The sequence below is a fragment of the Delphinapterus leucas genome, chromosome 20 (genome assembly GCF_059928025.1).
Source record: "Delphinapterus leucas isolate spDelLeu-1000000601 "Yukka" chromosome 20, BTC_Dleu_Yukka2, whole genome shotgun sequence".
Classification (NCBI taxonomy): domain Eukaryota; kingdom Metazoa; phylum Chordata; class Mammalia; order Artiodactyla; family Monodontidae; genus Delphinapterus; species Delphinapterus leucas.
In genome coordinates, this window is record NC_143148.1 from 13,584,670 (window position 1) to 13,605,867 (window position 21,198).

The 21,198-nt window shown below is 48.0% G+C and overlaps 1 protein-coding gene across 5 annotated transcripts; it reads left to right on the forward strand.

Moving 5' to 3' along the window:
* Window positions 1-55: 55 nt before the first annotated feature.
* Window positions 56-9,339, forward strand: RINL (Ras and Rab interactor like). Of its 5 annotated transcripts, none has more exons than XM_089902861.1 (12): window positions 56-288; window positions 1,369-1,460; window positions 1,660-1,819; window positions 3,109-3,211; window positions 4,197-4,269; window positions 4,353-4,417; window positions 4,685-4,834; window positions 4,920-5,318; window positions 5,723-6,040; window positions 6,301-6,432; window positions 6,584-6,747; window positions 6,830-9,339. In XM_089902861.1, exons 2-12 carry the CDS (start codon window positions 1,408-1,410, stop codon window positions 6,890-6,892), a joined length of 1,680 nt encoding a protein of 559 aa, XP_089758987.1. In that variant the 5' UTR covers window positions 56-288; window positions 1,369-1,407; the 3' UTR covers window positions 6,893-9,339. The 5 variants fall into 5 exon arrangements, with proteins under 5 accessions (XP_089758987.1, XP_089758986.1, XP_022441422.3 ...); XM_022585714.3 differs by having other exon boundaries at window positions 265-288; window positions 9,162-9,339; XM_089902860.1 differs by having other exon boundaries at window positions 201-1,460; window positions 9,162-9,339.
* The last annotated feature ends 11,859 nt before the right edge of the window (window positions 9,340-21,198 follow it).

Genomic DNA, 21,198 nt, shown 5'->3' on the forward strand with positions numbered 1-21,198 from the left:
ACAAGAACATCCACAGGCTCTTATGAGAAAGAGTGAAGGGTGCCGAAGGGTGCCGAGAGGGGACTCCTGGGGCCGTGGGAGCCTCATGGTTCTTACCCCTGGACTCCCAGACTGCCAGGGTCCCTTCCTCCAGAGCCCGGTCACCTAAGGCCTGAGCCCCCGGAAAGAGGGAGGAGGGTCGATTTCAAATACCCCCAGCCCCGCCTCTTCCCCCTGCCCACTCAGCTTCCTCTCTCTGCGAGGAACACTTTCACTTCCTGCTACTCCAGGCCTCCCCTCGGAGAACAGGTAGGGGTCCCCAGGGACTGAGCAGCTGGCATCATCACCCCCCCACTGACCCACTGCCTCCCTGAGGTATCAGGCAGCTGCCGCTGTCCCATCCTGCCCAGCACCACCCATCTCCTTCTCCCCTTCTCATGGGACCCAGGCAGGCATCTGTCTCCCTCCCCCCACCCCTCCTGACCGCTGTCCCCTGGCCAGGGCACCTGCTCTCTGTCCCCCACTTCCTAATACCCTGGGCTTCTGGTCAGTGGGCTGATTGATTTGTTTAGCTGTTTATTTTCCATCCCCTATACCCACCCCAAGAAGAATGGAAGCCCCTGGGAGCAGGGGCCTATTCTGCCCATCGCCCTTTTCCTCAGGCACCCTTTTACCCTACTCTGGGCCTGTACTCAATAAATATTTGTTGGATGTATGGGTGCACGGATGGATGGATGGATGCATGGATGGACCTAGGACTCCTACTCCTGGGACTGCTGCAGGGAAAATATTTTAGAATGCCCGCCTTAACTGATAACCCACTGTAGGACTCTCTACCTGGTTAGAAGGGTTGGGGTCCGATGGATAGAGGGACAGATGTGTGATAAAGCAAAAAGAATAATAGTAAAATCTAGGTAGCGGGTATGTGGATGTTCCCTGTAAAATTATTTCAGCTTTTCTGAATGTTTTAAATCTCTCATAATAAAACGTTGGGAGAAAATATTTGAGGGCTCCTCTGTGGTCTGGGAAGGGAGGGAGAGGAAATGTGGTATAACATTTGTCACAGTTACAGAGTGCCTGCTGTGGGCAGAGCCCTTTTCCGGGCACTGTATTTTGACAAGGTTGTTAGTTAGCTGGTCCACATTCATAAGGCTGCACCGGATGTTATAATCTGAAATATTACCCTACCGCTTTGTAAATAGCTATCAGTTTGAGTCATCTTCCTCCCCCACTACGTCAAGACTCAAGACTCCTGGGATCCCCAGATCGCCCCACCATCCAGCAAATAAAGAATTAATACCTGGCACGGCAACGGGTCTCAAGTCCATTCTGATTGGTCAAGGTCTCTGCCATGTGGGTTGTAAATAGACTTATCTTCCTCCCTGCCAGAGGCCAGACCATGGCTCACTGGCCTTCTGCATCCTGAGGATGATGGCACAGCCAGAGGACAAGGCCTCAGCAGGCTCCACCGATGGGGAGAGGTGAGGGCTGCTGGGGCTGTCTCCAACTCCTGCCCCTGGATTCAGAAGCCCCTTCCATCCAGTTCCCACCTGCCACAGGACCCAGAACCCTATCTCTGACCCTTTGCCCCTGGGCTTCCCCTTCCTGTACCTTTGACCCCATCTCAGTGTCCAACTGCCTTCCTCTGTCCCCTGGTCTCCTGGTCCCTGCATGTCCCAGACTAATCCCATCACAGGCGAATGGAGCAGGTGAGACCCCCTTAAGAGTCCTTGGGACCCCAGAGCCACTCCTTCGCCTTCAGAGGACATGGGGGGTGTGGCAGATCCCAGAGCTGGATGCCCAGGATGCAAAAGCCCTTCTGGAGCTGTGGCCACCAGGGGTAAGTGCTCACAGCCGGGGACCCTCTCTGACCCTCCCCATGACACTCTGAATCAGCTCGGACCCTGCTGGTTGCTGGTGACAACCACAACCCAGACCAGGCAAACTGAGAGGCTACTTATTGATTCAAATGACTGAAAGGCCCAGAAGTAAAAGTAATTTCAGGAATGTCTGGATCCTGAACATCAGACAATGTATACATTTCTCTTCATTCCACTTCTTGGCTTTGTTTTTTGTTTTTCTGTTTTTCCCTTTTTCTTGTTTGTTTTTGTTTTGCCACAAGGCTTGTAGGGTCTTAGTTCCCTGGCCAGGCGTTGAACCTGGGCCCTCGGCAGTGAAAGCGCAGAATCCTAACCACTGGACCGCCAGGGAATTCCCTTGGCTTTGCTTTAAACTGCAGGGAATTCTAAATATTTGGGGATGCAAGTAAACACTTGTTCTATAATAGCTTAGATAAATAGGCATTTATCTTTCTAACATAACCAGAAAGGTAGCTGCAGGCTCCAGTTCTGCTCCTCGGGTGGCATCAAGGCCATCTTCTCTGCAATTCTCCTGGACTTCCCTCATGGTCATCCAGTGGCTGCCCCAGACCCAAGCACATGTGTGCATTCCAGGCAGGAGGAAGGAAGAAAGGAGGCACCAGTTGCATTGTTTTCTTTTACTAGGAAAAACAAAAGCCTTCACAATTGATTCAGAATATACGGATAAGGCCCAGGTAGCAACATTTTTAAAAGCTCACCTGGGAGTTATACAGAGGTGAGAACCACTGCCTACATCAATCATTATCCATCTTCTATGGCTGGGCCTATTAATGCCCTGAATAAAGCTGGAGTTCTGCAAGGAATAGGGAATAGATCTGGATAAAGCAACTAACAGGTATACCACAGTTTCCTCCTCAGGGAGGCTTTCTCTTTTTAGTTAGAGAGATGGCTGGCCCCAGCTCAGGGCCACATCTCACCAGCTTAGTAACCTCAGTGTAAAAAGAGGCCTCTTTCCAAAGAGCTCCAGCAAAAATCCTGTGGAAGATTTCCATTGGCTGAGCTTGGTGCACGTGCCCATCTCTGAACCAATCACAGTGGTCAGAGAACACTGTCAATCCTATTGGCTAGGTCAGGTCATGGACCCACCCCTAGGGCTTGATGGAGAGTTAGTCACCCACAGGACCTAGAGTAGAGAGTGGAGTAGAGAGTTTTCTAAAGGAAATTTGAGGTGTGGAACCCAAAATAAGGGCAATGGATGCTAGGCAGGCACAAATCCTCTTCAAGCTGAACTTTGCCTCCATTCCCCCAGAGTTTCCTGGTCATAGGACATGATCCCAGACAGGTCCTTGTGTTGAGGACAGGACCTTCACCAGGGGAAATCAACACCTACCAGATCCTGAAGCTTCCTGGAGGTGAGGAGCCTATACCCCCAAGTTTGCAGTCCACAGCAAATTTATCACAAGATTGGTCAGTTTTAATTCTAAAATATCTCCTGAATCTCCCCAATGCTCTCTACCTCCATCACCCTAATCCTAGCCACCATCACCTCTTGCCCAGACAATTTCAGTAGCCTCCTCTCTGGTCTTCCTGCTCCCACCCTTTTCTTCCATTCTGAACACGGCAGCCAGAGTGATATTTTCAAACATCAATCAGATGTTATACATTCCTGCCCTAAACCCTGCAAAGGACATGCAACACCTTTAGATAAACATTAAACTCCTTACAGCCCATCATGGCCTATAAGGTGATGAATGATTAGCTCCTGCCCACCTCTCCATCTACAGCCCTTCATTCCTTCTACTCTAGACACACTGTTTTCTCTGTTTCTTTTTTTTTTTTTTTTCTCTCTGTTTCTTGAGCATGCTAAATGTGTCCCAACTTCAGGGCCTTTGTATTTGTTTTTCCTGCATGAATGCCCTTCCTTGAATGGTTAGTTTAGTCTCCATCGTTTAGGCCTCTGTAGAAATGTAATCTTCCTTGACCACCACAGCTAATGAGAGCCCTGGTCACTTTCAATCACTCCATTTCATTCATAGCACTCAATACATTATACACTTATCTTTATTTGTTTACTCATTCATTTTTGTCTCCCTCCGCTAAAAGGTAAACTACAGGAAGACAGAGAATGTATCTGCCTTTTGACAACTGTATCCCCAGTGCCTGAAAATGAATAGGTGCTCAATAAATATTTGTCTAATGAATGAATCCTATTTGGTGGCATAAGTGGAATGCAAGCCTAAAGTCACAGGAAAAGATAGGGACTGCAAGGGTAGAAATTTCCTTGTTCTGAAGGTTCTTGGGGGACCTGCAGGACTGGGGAAGAGAGAGTCCCAGGGAAAAGGAGGCTGCTACCCCTCAAGTTTTCTAACTTGTTCCTCCTTGCCCTCTCCCCACCAGGTGTGTCTCTGGAGTCCTCTAACCTCTGCATGTCAGACCTGCCCCATCTCCTGGCCTTCCTATCAGCCAGCAGGTACAGGTCACCTTTCAAAAGGGCTAAGGGGGATCCTTCCCTATGATACTTCACCCATACTGTGACTCCTCATTTTTTCTCAGGGATGTTTTGCCCAGAACACTGCTCTTGCCCCCTCCCACTCTAGGGCCTGGAGACCAAAACACAGGTGAGGCATGATTCTCTAATGGAGGAAGAGGCCACCTTTCCACCTCCTTAGCCCAGGAGGATGGTACTTGAGGGACCAAACTACAGGGTTCGAGGGAAGATAAGGCTGGGGTCTGAGAAAGGTGGGGGTGTGTGTGCTCGACTCCTGGGCCTGAGTGAGGAGGTGCCAGGGACCAAGCCTCAGTTCTTCCAGTAACGAAGCTGGACACTAAGTCTCCAAGGCTGGCCCCTTGGACACCTGGGACACCTCACTTCTGCTGGCCCCCAGATCCTCTGCAGATTGGCAGCATCCAACTCAACACCTCAGGGAGGGTGTTCTTTGTGGTGAACAAGCTCTACCTGGAGACCCACAGAGAGTGGGAGATGGAGCAGACGCCCCCAGAGACAACTCCAGAGACTGCCGAGAGACATGGTCCAGGTTAGATGAGCAGGGCCCCGGGCCCCTGAGGGATGAAGGAGCTGCCGCCACTGTTTTGTGGAACTCAACCCTCTCTCCCCATCAGCGCCCAGGAACCCAGCCCCTCACCAGGTCTCCTGGGTGGAAGGCCCACTCAGCTCAGAAGTACACCATCCTAGGCCAGCTCTGGCCAGCCTGGTGGAAGAGAAGAAGGAGGATGACTACAAAGATGAAGAAGAGGGAGCTGAGGATGCGCTCACGCGTCACATCCGGGCTCTAGCCAGGGCCCGGAGCAGCTACGTGGCCAGGCAGTTCCGGGGCTTTCGGGTGCGCCTAACCTCAGAGGCTGAAGGTCCCCACAGGCCTGGGGACCCGGCCACAGAGCTGCTTCAGGATATGCGGCACCTCCTTGCTGACCTCCAAGATCACTTAGCAAAGGACCCCGATGTCCGGGCTGTCTTTGAGAGCAGGGCTCCCGGGGCCCCCCAGAAGGACGAGGATCTAGGTAATGAGGAGGGCTGAGAGGGAACTTAGGGCCACTCTCCCAACCCGCACAGGTTCACGTTTGCCATCTCTTGGCCCTACATAGGTGTTCACACCCAACTTCCTTCTCTCCATCTGTGTGCACACCTGTTTCCTTTTCTACTCACACGCCCTTTCCTACCTGTAGTAATACCTATTCTGTTCACCACTGCTCCATCTCACACACGTGTGACAGCCATACTCTCTCTCCTACGCGCCCGTTCACACCCAGGCTCCTTCTTCCACACGTGCTCACACCTAAGTCTACACAAGTGGGTGGCCACAGGCTAGGAAGGTGTTGCGGTTGGCAAGGGTGGGTCGCTGGAGAGAGAGGGTAGGCGTGGGTCAGCCTGGCGACCCTTCCTTCACCCATCTCAACCCCTGCAGGCCCCGCGGTGGAGGCGGCCCTGTGCCGGGCGGTGCTGGCGCCTCTGAAGCCGGCCCTGTGGACTCGACTCCGCACGCTCCGCGCCCCAGCTCTCCGGCAACTGCGGCGGCGACAGATAGCCCTGCGGGCGGAGGCGGGGCCTCCGGGAGCTCAGGGGGCGGGGCATGAGAGGCGGGGCCCCGTCCCCGCCCTGCGAAGCCGCATCCACGCGCGCCTGGCGCGCCTCCACTCAGCCTGCGCCCCACGCCGCAAGGTGTCGCTCCTGCTGGCGGTGTGCAGTGACGTCTACGAGGGCCTGGCTCGGGACGAAAACCAAGGTAAAGGAGGAGTCTTGAGTCTACCAGAATGTGGAGTGGCTTGAGGGTTACGGGAGCCAGGTAGGAGGCTCCCGTGCACACGTCGAGGGGAAGATGGCATGCTCTAGCAGGAGGCGTCTACGCGGGCCGCGGGAATCTAGTAAGGGGCGTTTGCATGCTCGGCAAAGTGGAAGGGCAGCCAGCACTTGCGGTCCTGGGGATCGGATGGAGGGTGCCCGCACGCCCCGTCCACCCCAGAGCCTGTCCTCCGGCTCCCCTAGAGCCCCTGGGGGCCGACGCCTTCCTGCCAGCGCTAACAGAGGAACTAATCTGGAGTCCGGACATTGGGGAGACTCAGCTCGACGTGGAGTTTCTCATGGAGCTCTTGGATCCGGACGAGCTACGGGGAGAGGGTGACGCCCCAGCCCCAGAACGCCGGGACCCAAGAGGGGGCGCCCTAGGCCGCCTGCCTGCAGCGGGAGGGAAGGCGGGCAACCTGCAGGGAGCCTGCAGGCGGTCAGGGAACCTGAGGGGGCTGCGCTGACCTCCCCTTCTTGCCCCTAGCCGGGTACTACCTGACCACGTGGTTTGGGGCCCTGTACCACATTGCCCACTACCAGCCCGACACGGGCCGCGCGCCCCAGGGGCTCAGCTCTGAGGCCCGGGCCTCCCTGCGCCAGTGGCACCGCAGGCGGACGCTGCATAGACAGAACCCCACCGAAGCCCAGGTGATCACCCCCCTGGACTGCGGGTGGAGGGGAGGGCTGGATCTGTTGCCTTTCTGACCCAGGCTCCTGCCTCTCCCCACAGGCCAAGCTGCCCTTTGAGGAACCATGGGCAATAGAGATTGTGCAAGAGGCCAGGGATGATTAGAGTCTCAAACCCTTCTGCTCCGCAAGCAAGATTCGGGAGGCACCTAGGGCAGCACCAACTTCTGACCCCTGTAGTTTAGACTAGAGGCAGCACGAAGGAGGGGCTCCCAGGAAAAGGAAACGGGTCTGAGGGAAGACCTCTGAGCCTTTGCATTGGCTGTCCCTGCTTCCTGGAATGCCATTCCCAGATATCCACACTGCTCCTTCCCTCCCTTCCTTCAGGTCTTTAGGCAGATGTCACCTTCTCAGTGAGGCTCTCTTCCAGACACCCCCGTCTAAAACCACAGCTTCTCTGGCTTGACCCTCTCTGTGATAAACAGAATAATGCCCCCCAAGAGGTTCACCTCCTAATCTCCATACTCTGTGAATATGTTACCTTAAGTGGTAAAAGGGACTTTACAGATGTGATTAAATTAAGGATCTTGGACTTCTCTGGTGGTCCAGAGGTTAAGACTCCGCGCTTCCACTGTGGGGGCTGCGGGTTCGATCCCTGGTGGGGGAAGTTCCGCATACTGTGGGGTGCGGCCAAAAAAAAAAAATTAAGGGTCTTGCGATGGGAAGATTACCCTGGATTCAGGTGGGCCCGATGTAATCCCCAGGGTCCTTATTAGAGGGAGGCAGTGGGGTCAGAGTCAGAGGAAGAGATATGATGATGCAAGCAGAGGTCGGAGTGATGTGTCCAGGAGCCAAACAATGTAGGCATCCTCTAGAAGCTGAAAAAGACAAGGAATGGATTTTCCCCTGGAACCTCCAAAAGGAACTCAGCTTTCGATTTTGTTTTTTTTTAATTAAAGTATAGTTAATTTACAATGTTGTGTTAGTTTCAAGTGTACAGCAAAGTGATTCAGTTATGTATATATATATTATTTTTCAGATTCCTTTCCATTATAGGTTATTACAAGACATTGAGTATAGTTCCCTGTGCTATACAGTAGGTCCTTGTTGTTTACCTATTTTATGTATAGTAGTGTGTATATATTAATCCCAAACTCCTAATTTATCTCTCCCTCCCTCCCTACCTCTGCTATACCTTTTGATAACCATTTGTTTGTTTTCTATGTCTGTGAGTCTGTTTCTGTTTTGTAAATAAGTTCATTTGTATCTTTCTTTTGGGGGGTGATTCCACATATAAGTGATACCACATGACATTTGTCTTTCTCTGTCTGACTTACTTCACTTAATATGATAATCTCTAGGTCCACTCAAGTTCAGCCTTTGATTTTAGACCCTAAGACATATTTTGGACATCTGACCTTTAGAACTGCAATAGGTAATAAATGGGTGTTTTTTTAAGCCACTAAGTTTGTGGTAATTTGTTACAGCAGCCATAGGGAACACTCCCCTACCCTGATCTTTTTTTTTTCCATAGAAGCTTTCACTTCCAGTCATTCCATATAATATACTTATTTACTGTGTTAATTGTCCACAATCTTCTCCCTCCCCTTAGGACAGTGCTGTCCAATAGAAATAGAATACAAGCTACACATGTAATTCTAAATACTCTCATAGCTACGTTTAAAAATAAAAAGAAACGAGTGAATTTAACTTTAATAACATATCCGATTTAACCCATTATATCACTTCAACATGTAATCAATATTTTTGAATTATTGAGATATTTAACATTCTTTTTGTGTGTATCCTAAATCTTCAAATTCCAGTGTGTTTTACACTGCAGCACATCTCAAGTGCTCGATAGCCACTCAGGGCCTGTAGCTACCATTTTTAGACAGTGAGTATAGCCTTAGGACGTCAGCTCCAAGAGGCTATGGATCTCTGTTCTGTTCATAGCTGTATCCTCAGTGCCTAGACAAATGCCTGGCACACAGTAGGTGTTCAATAAATACTTGCTGAATGATTCAATGAACACATTTTCTGTGGTAGGCTGAAAATGGCTCCCCGCAAAGATATCCATGTCCTAATCTCTGGAATCCATGAATGTTACCTTATTTGGAAAGGGGTCTTTGCAGATGTTATCAAATTAAGGATTTTTTTTTTCCCACGCCCTGAGGCTTGCGGGATCTTAGCTCCCAGACCAGGGATTGAACCTGGGCCCACGACAGTGAAAGCGCTGGGTCCTATCCACTGGACCACCAGGGAAGTCCCAAGTTAAGGATTAAGATGGAGGGATTATCCTGGAATATCAAGGGGGGCTCTAAATGCAACCACATGTGTCCTTATAAAAGGAAGGCAAAGGAAGACTTGACACAAACAGGAGAAGGCACTATAAAGGCAGAGCAGAGAGAGATCTGAAAATGTTGGCCTTGCAGATTGGAGTGATGTGGCCACAAGCCAAGGAACACTTTCCAGAAGCTGGAAGAGGCAAGGAACGGAGCCTCCAGAACAAGTGTGGCCCAGCTGACACCTTGATTTCAGCCCAGTGATACTGATGTTTAATTTCTGGCCTCCGGAACTGGAGGAGAATAAATTTCTGTTGTTTTAAGCCACCGAGTTTGTAGTCATTTGTTACACCAGCCCCAGGAAACTTACAGAGTCTCAGCACTATTAATGAAAAGGAAAAAGAGTAGAATTAATACTCAACTCAACCTCATTCCAGCAACAGGGACATTCGTCTACTAGAAAAATAGGAAAATCCCTCTTAATCCATCTAATGAAGAGATGCATTGCCATTAAAATTTTACATTTTATAATGATCAAAATGCTGTAATTTTAGATGTCAACTGAAAAATGTCCCAGGCAATAGAGTTTTTTCACAATTGTTTTTGAAAGCCAAGAACCTTGAGGATGGCTGCATTGGGCAGTGAAGTAGGAAGAAGGGATTGGAGAGACTGCAGGACACAGTATCTGATCTTATGTTCATACAGCACCGAGGGGGGTGGTCAGACCCCAGGATATGGGAGGGGTCATGTCCTGTAAGAAGGAGCTGACCTCCAGGGCAAGCAGGGCATCAAGAATTTCATTGATTTATTATGTGTTTATGTATGTACATATGTATTTATTTATTTTAAATTGTAGCAAAAATATATAATTTACGCTCTTATCTTTTTTTAATTTTTATTTATTTATTTTTGGCTGCATTGGTTCCTCGTTGCTGTAGGCGGGCTTTCTCTAGTTGGGGCGAGCAAGGACTAGTCTTCGTTGTGGTGCACGGGCTTCTCACTGCGGTGGCTTCTCTTGTTGTGGAGCATGGGCTCTAGGCGCGCGGGCTTAGTTGCTCCGCAGTATGTGGGATCTTCCCAGACCAGGGCTCGAACCCATGTTCCCTGCATTGGCAGGCAGATTCTTAACCACTGCGCCACCAGGGAAGTCCCTACACTTCTTTCTTTTTCTGTTCGTTTGTTTTTGTTTTTTGGCCATGCCGCATGTGGCATCTTAGTTCCCCAACCAGGGATGCGACCCATACCCACTGCACTGGAAGCTCAGAGTCAACTACTGGACCACCAGGGAAGTCCCCCATCTTACACATTTATAAGTGTGCAGTTCAGTAGTATTAACTATATTCACATTGTTGTGTAACAGATCTCTGGAACGTTTTCATCTTTTAAATCTAAAACTACCCATTGAACACAGCTCCTATTTCCCCTTCCCCCCAGCACCAGGCAACCACCGTTCTAATTTCTGTTCCCATGATTTTGACACCTCTAGATATCTCATGTAAGTGAAATCATACAGCATTTGTCTCTTGGTGAACTGGTTTATTTCACTAAGCATAAAGTCCTCAAGCCTCATCCATGTTGTAGCATAGGACAGGATTTCCATCTTTTAAACTTTTTTTTTTTTTTTTTGCGGTACGCGGGCCTCTCACTGCTGTGGCCTCTCCCGCCGCGGAGCACAGGCTCCGGATGCGCAGGCCCAGCGGCCATGGCTCACGGGCCCAGCAGCTCCACGGCATGTGGGATCCTCCAGAACCGGGACACGAACCCGTGTCCCCTGCATCGGCAGGCGGACTCTCAACCACTGTGCCACCAGGGAAGCCCTAAACTTTTCCTTTTTTTCTTTCTTTCTGGCTGTACCACACGGCATGTGGGATCTTAGTTCCCCGACCAGGGATCAAACCCATGTTCCTGGTAGTTGAAGCGTGGAGTCTTAATCGCTGGACCACCAGAGAAGTCCCCCATCTTTTAAAAGACTGAATAACATTCCATTGTTTGTATATATCACATTTTGTTTATCTAGTCATCCTTCTGTGGACAACTGGGTTGCTTCCACCTCTTGACTATTGTAATACTGCAATGAACAAGAGGGTGCAAATATCTTTTGAAATCTAGCTTACATTTCTTTTGGATATATACCCAAGAGTAGCATAGCCAGATCATATGGTAATTCTATGTTTAATGTTTTACAACAGTTTTTAATTTAATTAAAATTAATTTTTTAACAGTTTATCTCTAGGCTGTTTTCCTTAACAGCTGCACTACTTACATTCCCACCAAGAATGCACAAGGGTTCTGATTTCTCTACATCCTTGCCAACACTTATTTTCTCTTTTTTGGATAGTAGCCATCCTAATGGGTGTAAGGTGATTATCATTGTAGTTTTGGCTTGCATTTTCCTAATGATCAGTGATGTTAGGCATCTTTTCATATGCTTGCTGGCCATTTGTACATCTTCTTTGGAGAAATGTTTATTCAAGTCTTTTGCCCATAATTAAATCGGGTTATTTGTTTTGCTGTTGTTGTTGAGTTGTAGAAGCTCTTTATATCCTGCGTGAGTATGTCTTGTGGACAGCCCCACTTGCTGGATTTGTCTGATGTTTCTTCACGATTAGATTCCAGTCCTGCAGTTAAATGAAGAATACTGTGTAGGTGAGGTTTGGTCCTTCTCAGTACCTCCCATCAGGGACCCCGTGATCTGTGATGCTAAGTTTGCCCATTGAGTTAAGGAGTATATTAGTTTGATTGGGCTGCTGTAGCAGAATACCACAGACTGGGTGGTTAAAGAACAGAGATTTGTTTTCTCACAGATCGGGAGGCTGGAAGTCTATTAAGGGGTCAGTAGGGCTGATTTCATTCTGAGGCCTCTCTCCTTGGCTTGGAGATGCCCATTTTCTCCCTTTGCTTCATATGGTCTTTCTTTTGTGTGTGTCTGTGTCCTAATCTCTTCTTCGTATAAGGACACCACTCACGTTGCATCAGGGCCTGCCCATATGATTTCATTTTCACTTAATCACCTCTTAAAGGCTTTTTCTCCAAATATAGTCACATTCGGAGTTACTGGGGGTTAGGACTTCAACATATGAGTTTGGCGGGGACACACAGTTCAGCCCATAATAGGAAGTGACTGTCAGATCTCTTCCCATTTGAATTATGATGTTATCCGTAGGTGGTACATTGAGACCCTGTGAATAACCTGTCCCCCAACAACATTTTTACCCAATGCTTTCAGCACCTCATTTTTTTTTTTTTTTTTTTTTTTAGATATTGGGGGTGGGAGTTTATTAATTAAGTTATTTATTTTTGCTGTGTTGGGTCTTCATTTCTGTGCGAGGGCTTTCTCTAGTTGCGGCAAGCGGGGGCCACTCTTCATCACGGTGCGCAGGCCTCTCACTATCACGGCCTCTCTTGTTGCAGAGCACAGGCTCGAGACGCGCAGGCTCAGTAGCTGTGGCTCATGGGCCTAGTTGCTCCGCGGCATGTGAGATCCTCCCAGACCAGTGCTCGAACCCGTGTCCCATGCATTAGCAGGCAGATTCTCAACCACTGCGCCACCAGGGAAGCCCCACCTCTTTTTGATCCTTGCTGAATCATTGGATTTATTTGTACTATTATATTCTATTCATGGCTGTTTTCCACTTCCTGGAGTAAAATGATGTTTCCTGTATAAATAAATGTGTTGAATTTAAAAAAAAACAGTGAATCGATTTAAAGAAAATGATTAAGTAGCTAAGCGTACAGGTGATGCGTGGATACGAGGCAAAGTATGGGAAAGTGAAACCAAATGGCTGATGTTTGGGGTATCACTGGTTTAGGGCTTTGGCTACACTTTGGAGCTCTGGGCTTCGTGCTGGATGCCTCCTCTTGGCCTCCCATTCCCACGGTGTCCCAAACTGGCCACAGCATCTCCCTGAAACCCATTCCTCCTTCTAGTCCCCATCTCAGGGGGCCCCCCGATCCCCTGGTCCCTAGGCCAGCCAGAGCCTGAGCCTCGTCCTGCACCCTCCCTCTCCCCACTCCCTCCCACTCCATCCTCCCTTTCCACAGCCCCATCCTGGTCCAGCCCCAGCCTCCCTCTGCCTCCTGGTTCCAAGTCCTGGGGATCCTCTCCAATGCCCACCCACGTGGCAGCAAGAAGGAAATTTTAAAAATAGATCTCAGAGGTCTACCTCTCAGGCCAGAAATTAGGTTTGCAAGAAACACTTTTATTTTTTATTTAGAGAGATGCACATTCCATAGGCAGAATGAGGGCTGTCTCAGAAAGTGAGAGCCACCCTGGGAGACACACATTCCATAGACAGAATGTGGACCATCTCAGGTGCGTGTGGGGTAGTTGGTTTTTATAGGCTGGGTAATTTCATATGCTAATGAGTAGAAGGAATATTCTAACTATTTGGGGGAAGGGGCAGGGGTTTCCACAAATTGGGCCACTGCCCACTTTTTGGCCTTTTATGGTCAGCCTCAGAACTGTCATGGCACCTGTGGGTGTGTCTTTTAGCATATGCTGATGTATTACAATGAGCATATAATGAGGCTCAAGGTTTATGGGAAGTCAAATCTTCTGCCATCTTGGGCCTAGTTGATTCTAACTAGTTTTTGTTGTATTCTCAAATAGCTGCGTCATTCTTTTAACAGTTGTGCCCTGCCCCACCACCCCCCCCCCCCCCCCCCCCCCCCCCCCGTCCCTCCTGCCTCACCTGGAATGTCTTCCCCAGATGCATGCTTGTCTGACTCCCTTGTGTTTTGCAGGGCTTTGCTCAACTATCACCTTTTCTATGACTTCTCAAAAAGTACAGCCTCCCTTCCTGTTTTATTGTTAATCTTGTTAGGGAGCCGTTGACCAAAACCGCCCAGCTTAGCCAGGCAGGATGATAACCGCTTGCCTGAGTTGTCTCACAACAGAAGGTCCTAGTAAAGAACGAGGTGCTGCCACTGAAAACTAACTGGGAGAATTCGGGAGGGGCTGAAAGGAGGGAGGACATGCCCATCCATAGTATCTCTTGTAAAACCAGCCCAGAAAAGTTTGGGAGGGGCCAAAAGTTGGAGGGAAGAGATGATATATCCTGCCAACCTCCCAGAAACGCTCACACTGGAATCCATCTTGGCTGAGTGATGTGCGCGCCACCAGGAAGGACCCTGAGTCAAAACGATTGGCCAGGGACAACCTGGAAACTAACCCTATTATAAAACCAGAGACTGTGAGCCACGTGGCAGAGCAGTTCTCCTGGGTTCCCTAACCCTGCTGCTCTCCACCCAGATGCCCCTCTCCAATAAAGTCTTTTGCTTTGCAGCATGTATTTCTCCTCGGACAATTCACTTCTGAGTATTAGACAAGAGCCCTCTCTTGGGCCCTGGAAGGGGTCCCCCTTCCTGCAACAATCTGATACTATATATCAATGGTTTTCAACAGCAACTTGTTAAAAATGCAAATTCTAGAAATAAACCCTGGCACGTATGGTCAAATGATTTTCGACAAGGATGTCCATATCATTCAATGGGGAAAGGACAGTCTTTTCAACGAATGGTATTGGGGAAACTGGATGGATATCCACGTGCAAAAGAATGATGTTGGACCCTTATCTAACACCCTATATAAAGATTAACCTAAAATGGATCAAAGACCTAAATGTCAAAACTATAAAACTCTTAGAAGAAAACATAGGGGAAAAGCTTCATGATATTGGATTTGGCAATAATTTCTTGGGTGTGATGCCAAAAGAACGGGCAACAACAAAAAAAGTTAATTGGACTACATCAAAATTTAAAAGTGTGCATGAAAGGAAACAATCAACAGAGTGTTACATCAACCCACGGAATGGGAGAAAATACCTGCAAATCATAAAGGGTCAATATCCAGAATACGTATAGAATTCCTAAAACTCAGCAAAAACCCCACAAAAATCCAATTTTATTTGTTTGTTTGTTTGTTTATGTATTTATTGGCCACGCTGCATGGCTTGCAGGATCTTAGTTTCCCGACCAGGGATCGAACCCGGGCCCGGTGCCCCCAGCTCTCCCCTGGGCAGTGGAAGCACGGATGTCCTAACCACTGGACTGCCAGGGAATTCCCTACAATCCAATTTTTAAATGGGCAAAGGACTTAAATAGATATTTCTCCAAAAAAGATATGCAAGTGGCTGATAGGCACATGAAAAGATAATAAACGTCACTAATAATTAGGGAAATGCAAATCAAAACCACTATAAGCCACTATTTCATGCTCATTAAGGGACAATGTATGTTTTGCCTGTTTATTCTCTGGCTCCCCCCACCCCCCAGCATAGATAATAGCTAATGCTTAGTGGCTTGTATGCCTGTTGGCGGAGGTCATCAGGAGGACACACGTGACTGCCAGTTGACCTGAGAGCTGGGCCCGGGCAATCAGAGTCTCCTCACCCGCTCCCCTGTCCTTGGAATGTACACTGCCCACTGTTCCCACAGTGGGAGCTGTTCCAAAGACACAGCCTTGGGAGAGTAGGGTTTTGTTGAGACCATCTCGACGGTATGTGTGACTGAGCCCAGTTAAGGCCTCTGTATATAAACTTTGAAGATTCTGGCAGGTGGATAAGGAGATCTACTTATCTTGTGGCTGCCCAAGATATGAAAAAAGTTCGTATGAACTTTCCCTTGCTTCTTAAACCTGCCATCTACCAATCTGGACATGCCTCTTTCTTGGGTCTCTCCTTGCCTTCTGTGTACAGGGGCCAGTTTGCGAACCAACAATGCCACAACCTTAGGAGGTAAAGATTGTATTATCAGCACCCCCTTTTTACAGAATAAGACTCAGAGATAAGGGGTCTTGCCAAGGCCACGTAGCTAGGAAATGGCAGAGCCAGGATTTGGACCAGGCCATCCGGCTCCTCAGCACGTGTGTGGTCCCAACCTAGAAAACCAAATCATCTGGGCTGAGAGAGGATAAGTCAAACATCATCTCCGCGAGGGTGGGAATTTTGTGTGCCTTGTTCACTGCTGAATCCCCAGTGCCTAGAACAGGGTCCGGCACAAAGCAGTACCCAGTAAATATTTGTCAAATGAAGGAATAAATGAATTAAAATAAATACTAAATTTTCACCCGGTTTTTATTGTTGTTGTTAATAGTAATAGTAGTTGGACACTGTGGTACAACTACTTTGGAAAATAACTTTTCTTTAAAAATTAAATATATACCTACCACATGATCCAGACATTCCACTCCTAGGTATATACACTAAAAAAATGAAAACATATCCACACAAAGACTTGTACATTGATGTTCATAGCACCTTTATTTGTATAATTGCCAAAAACTGCAAACAACACAAATGTCCATCAGTGGGTGACTTGATAAACAAATTGTGGTGACTTGATAAATAAACTATTCCACACAATGGAACAGCACTCAGAAATTAAAAGAATAGGCTTCCCTGGTGGCGCAGTGGTTGAGAGTCCGCCTGCCGATGCAGGGGACACGGGTTCGTGCCCCAGTCCGGGAGGATCCCACATGCTGCGGAGCGGCTAGGCCCGTGAGCCGTGGCCGCTGAGCCTGCACGTCCGGAGCCTGTGCTCCGCAACGGGAGAGGCCACAACGGTGAGAGGCCCGCGTACCGCAAAAAAAAAAAAAAGAAGAAGAAGAAAAAAAGAAATAAAAAGGATGAATTATTGTTAAACATGTATGAATCTCAAAATAATTATATTGAATGAAAAAAGCCAGACATGAGAGTACATACTATATAATTCCATTCTAGAAAATGCAAACTAACCAACAGTGATAGAAAGTAGATTAGTGGTTGTCTGGGGTTGTGTGTGTGGAGGGGTGAGGGATGAAGCGTTTATCAAGAGGCAGGGGGAAATTTGGAGATGATGGATATATTCATTACCTTTTTAGTCATTATCTTCTTTTTTTTTTTTTGATGTTCCTGAGAACATACATTTTATTTATTTTTAAATTTTTATTTTTTTCATGGTTAAGCCATTCATTCTTCTTTTTTAAATGTATTTATTTATTTTAATTAAAAAGAATTTTTTGGGGGGTCCCACTGTGTGGCTTGCAGGATCTTAGTTCCCTGACCAGGGATCAAACCTGCACACCCCTGCAATGGAAGCACGAAGTCTTAACAACTGGACTGCCAGGGAAGTCCCCTCTTTTTATTTTTTTAATTTAAAAAATTTTTTTTAATTAATTTATTTTATTTGTAACTTATTTTTGGCTGCGTTGGGTCTTCATTGCTGTGCGCGGGCTTCTTCTAGTTGCAGCGAGCGGGGGCTACTCTTTATTGCAGTGCACGGGCTTCTCACGGCAGTGGCTTCTCTTGTTGCGGAGCACGGGCTCTAGGCGCGGGCTTCAGTAGCTGTGGCACACGGGCTCACTAGTTGTGGCTTGCGGGCTCTAGAAGGCAGGCTCAGTAGTTGTGGCGCACGGGCTTGGTTGCTCCGCGGCATGTGGGATCTTCCCGGACCAGGGATTGAACCCGTGTCCCTAGGGATCTTAGTTCCCTGACCACGGATCAAACCTGTGCACGCTTGCAATGGAAGCACAGAGTCTTAACCACTGGACTGCCAGGGAAGTCCCCTCTTTTTATTTTTTAAGTTGAAGTATAGTTGATTTACAACATCATGTTAGTTTCAGGTGTACAGCACAGTGATTCTGTTCTATATTCTTTTTCAGATTCTCTTTTTAAATTTTTTTTAAATTAATTAATTTTTTATTGAAGTATAGTTGATTTACAATGTTGTGTTTCAGGTGTACAGCAAAGCGATTCATATATATCTCTATCTATCTATCTATATTTTTTTTCAGATTCTTTTCTTATATAGGTTATTATGAAATATTGAGTATAGTTCCTTGTGCTATACAGTAGGTGTCCTTGTTCCTTTTGGTCATTACTTGATTGTGGTGACGGTTTCACAGGTTTATACATAAGTCAAAACTCATCAACCGTATTCTTTAAATATGTATGGTTTCTTGAATGTCAGGCATATCTCAATAAAGCTTGGGGAAAAAAAATAAGTCACAACTGTGTAATGCAACTGAGAACTTTTCCTCTACCACAATGGCTTCACCCATTGACCCCTAAAGGCATCTGAGTTTTCAATCTGAGGCCCAATAGACCATGAAGATATTTCTGCTTGGAGCCCTGAAGAGGCTTTAAAAAAAGAAAAGAAAAGAAAAGAAAGCTGGCTTATTTCTGCTTTGGGGCCTGTCACATTTCTCTCCTGAGACCCTGGGCCCACAGGGGACCAATTTCTTGACTAGGGAAGAAAAAAATGAGAATAGGCATAGGAAAAAAAAGAAGCCCAGCAGATGGGAACATGGCTAGCTACCCCACTCACAAGTAGGCAGGAGGAGAGTGGATATGGGGGGAGGGTGGCTGTAGTTCTCCCAGGAAGCAGGGAGAAAGTCACTGCTGAGAGCGACAACGAGGAAGACGCTGTTAGAGAGGTTTGAGGAGAAGATCTGATACATCATCTGGGAGAGTCAAGGGACCAGGGGCAGAGGCAAAATTTGTTAGGCAGCATTCCAAGTCGGTGGGTATGAATTTAAGGCGAGAGCAGTTAGCATGATTGCGTATTTTTTTCCATCTGCACAGATGCAGGCATGCGATAGATGGAGCCTTAGATTTAACAAGGATTGTGGTTTTGCCAGATGAGTAGGGTGGAGAGGGGGAAGTGTGTAGAGAATGTGCGTAAGGGGGCGATTATAGTGGTTTGTCAAGGAATTTAATCTGTGTGAAGGTATGAGGGGGTGGAGGGGTCATGGAAACACGGTAGGGCTAATGGATTATCGGAGTTGAGCTTCTGAAGGGAGTGAACTAGAAAGGTGACCAGTAAAGCGCAAGATGCATGAAACTGAGGTTCTAAAGAGGCTGTGGTGATTGAGACAAGGTCTAGGTGTGACCATGGGAGGGACACATAATACTGTACATCAACTATAATTTTTTTAAAAAATTATTGTTTTTTTTAAAAAGTGTTTTTTCAAAAGGCTACAAGCCAGGGGAATCCCCACCTCCACCTGGATGGGCTTGCTGTAGGTGTTTGAGAGCAGTTATGCACACTCGCGACACTGATGTGGATGGCTGGTCCTGGGATGCCATGGAACAGGCCTGTGTCAAAGGGAGAGGGAGAAGAGATGCTCCTTAAAAAAGAAGCATCTCATAGTGGATAGAGGACCAAAAGGAGCTGGGGATGTTGGCCACCACTATGAGCCCTACAGTTGGGGTGGTTTTGAATCATGAGGAGTTTTGACCCCTCAGCCCATCCTATGGGCTCTACTTTCAAAACAGATCCATAACCTGCTCACTTCAGTCCCTCCACGGCCCCCATCCTGACCCCATCCACCTTCTCCAGCCCATTCCCATTGAATTAGCCTCCTGTCTTCCTGCTCCCACCCCACCTCCCACAGTCTGTTTCCCACACCCACAGCACGCAGCCACAGGGCTCCTGAGCCAGATCAGGGCCCTTACCTGCTCGGAACACTCCTGTGGCCTCACCTCAGAGTAAAAGTAAAAGTCCTCCCCTCCCCATGGCCCAGGAGGACCCTCACAGACTGCCCTCTCCCCCTTTTCTGATGTCATCATTTACCATTTACCCCTCCCTTCCTCTACTCCAGCCACAAAGGTCTCTAGCAATTCCTGGAACACACCAGGCACATTTCACCGCGGGGCCTTTGCACTGGATGTTCCTCCTGCTTGGAATGCTCTTCCCCCAGTATCCACATGACTTCCTCTCTCTCCTATTCAGACCTTTGCTAAAATGTCACCTTCTCAGTGAGGCTTCACCTGAACACCCTTTTGAGCAAACTGCCCTCATGTAGTCCTCAGCCTCCTTCCCTGTTTTATTATCTTCATAGCAGTTATCACCTCTGATACATATTTTTTCCTTTTTTTTTTTTCTGATACATATTTTACTGATGTATTGTGCATCTTTCACTAGAATGGAACCCCTGGAAGGAGGGAATTTTTTCCTATCTGGTTCACCATTTTTATCCCAGATGCCCCAAAGAGTGTTAGCTCAATAAACATCTGATGAATGAGTGAATGACCCCAGGGTAAGGTCCTTAGAGGGGTGAAAACATACCCACTTTTGGCCCCCAAAGGGCCCAGATTCTAGTGAGGAGACAAAAATTAAATAACTGGTTGTTTTCACATGGCAATAAGAGCAAAGAGGGAGATAAATGGGAAGCCATGATTATAACTGTGTATGGTGACTAACTAGGCTGGGGTGCTCAGGAGGTGACATTTGAGCCAAGGCCTCTCAAATGAGGAGCAAAGATCTGGGAGAAGGGTGTTTTAGACAGAGGGAACAGCCAGTGCAGAGTCAGGAATGAGCTCTGGGTATCTGATGAACAGAAGGAGAACCAGTGTTTGTGCCATGTAGAGGACAAGTGGAAAGGCTTAGGCATGGATTTGGATGGGCCCACAAGGGTTGGATTACGCAGTTCGGGCCCTAAGGAGGGGAGGACTTGTTCTTTCACATGCTGCCCAGCTGTGGTGAATTTCAGTTGGTCTTTCCCCTCTCTGAGCCTCAATTTCTGAAATGGAGGTGGACCTGAGGTTCCCTCTGCTTCCAGACATTCTCAGCACTTCTCAAGACCACCCAACGTTGCAGGTGCTATGACCAACCTCCTACTGGATGAGGAAACAGAGGCCCCAGAATGCTAAATCACTTTTCCAAAGCCACAGAGTAAGTAGGTGCACCGTCCATATTTGAACGCTGGCAGTCTGACCCCAGGACTCATGCTCTTAACCTCCAAGGGATATTGCAGACCCCATCACCGTAACAGGCACTGCAGTGCACTGGTTATGTGTCTTTGGTGGCAGACAAATCCTGCTATATGACACTTACAAGCGGTGGGATCCCGGGTAGGTCGCTAGCGTCCCCTGAGCCCATTTCCCCGTCTGTACGATGTGCACCCCAACATTTACCTCAACCAACAGAATACTTGGCTGACCAGGAAGAATGAGGCGTGATTCCCAAACAACTGTGCGACTTTCTGTGAGGGATGGGGGGCGGGTATTGAGGGGCTGGGGATGTTTGGGGAAAAGGGACGCGGAGTCTTCCCGTTCCTTTTTTGCGTTGTTTCCTCCATTCAACTGCAGAGCAACTCTCGATCTCCCCCCTCTACCCCCCCCATTTTTTTTCCCCCCCGGGCTGGAAAGAGGTCGTGGTCCCTTTAAGTCCCGCCCCTCCCTCCCCCAAAACTTCCCAGTGTCTGCTC

Coding starts and splice junctions, on each gene's coding strand:
- RINL (XM_089902860.1), top strand. CDS start 1,408: ATGATGGCACAGCCAGAGGACAAGGCCTCAGCAGGCTCCACCGATGGG. Junction 5,319..5,722: donor CCAGAAGGACGAGGATCTAG/GTAATGAGGAGG, acceptor CAACCCCTGCAG/GCCCCGCGGTGGAGGCGGCC. Junction 6,433..6,583: donor GGACGAGCTACGGGGAGAGG/GTGACGCCCCAG, acceptor TCTTGCCCCTAG/CCGGGTACTACCTGACCACG.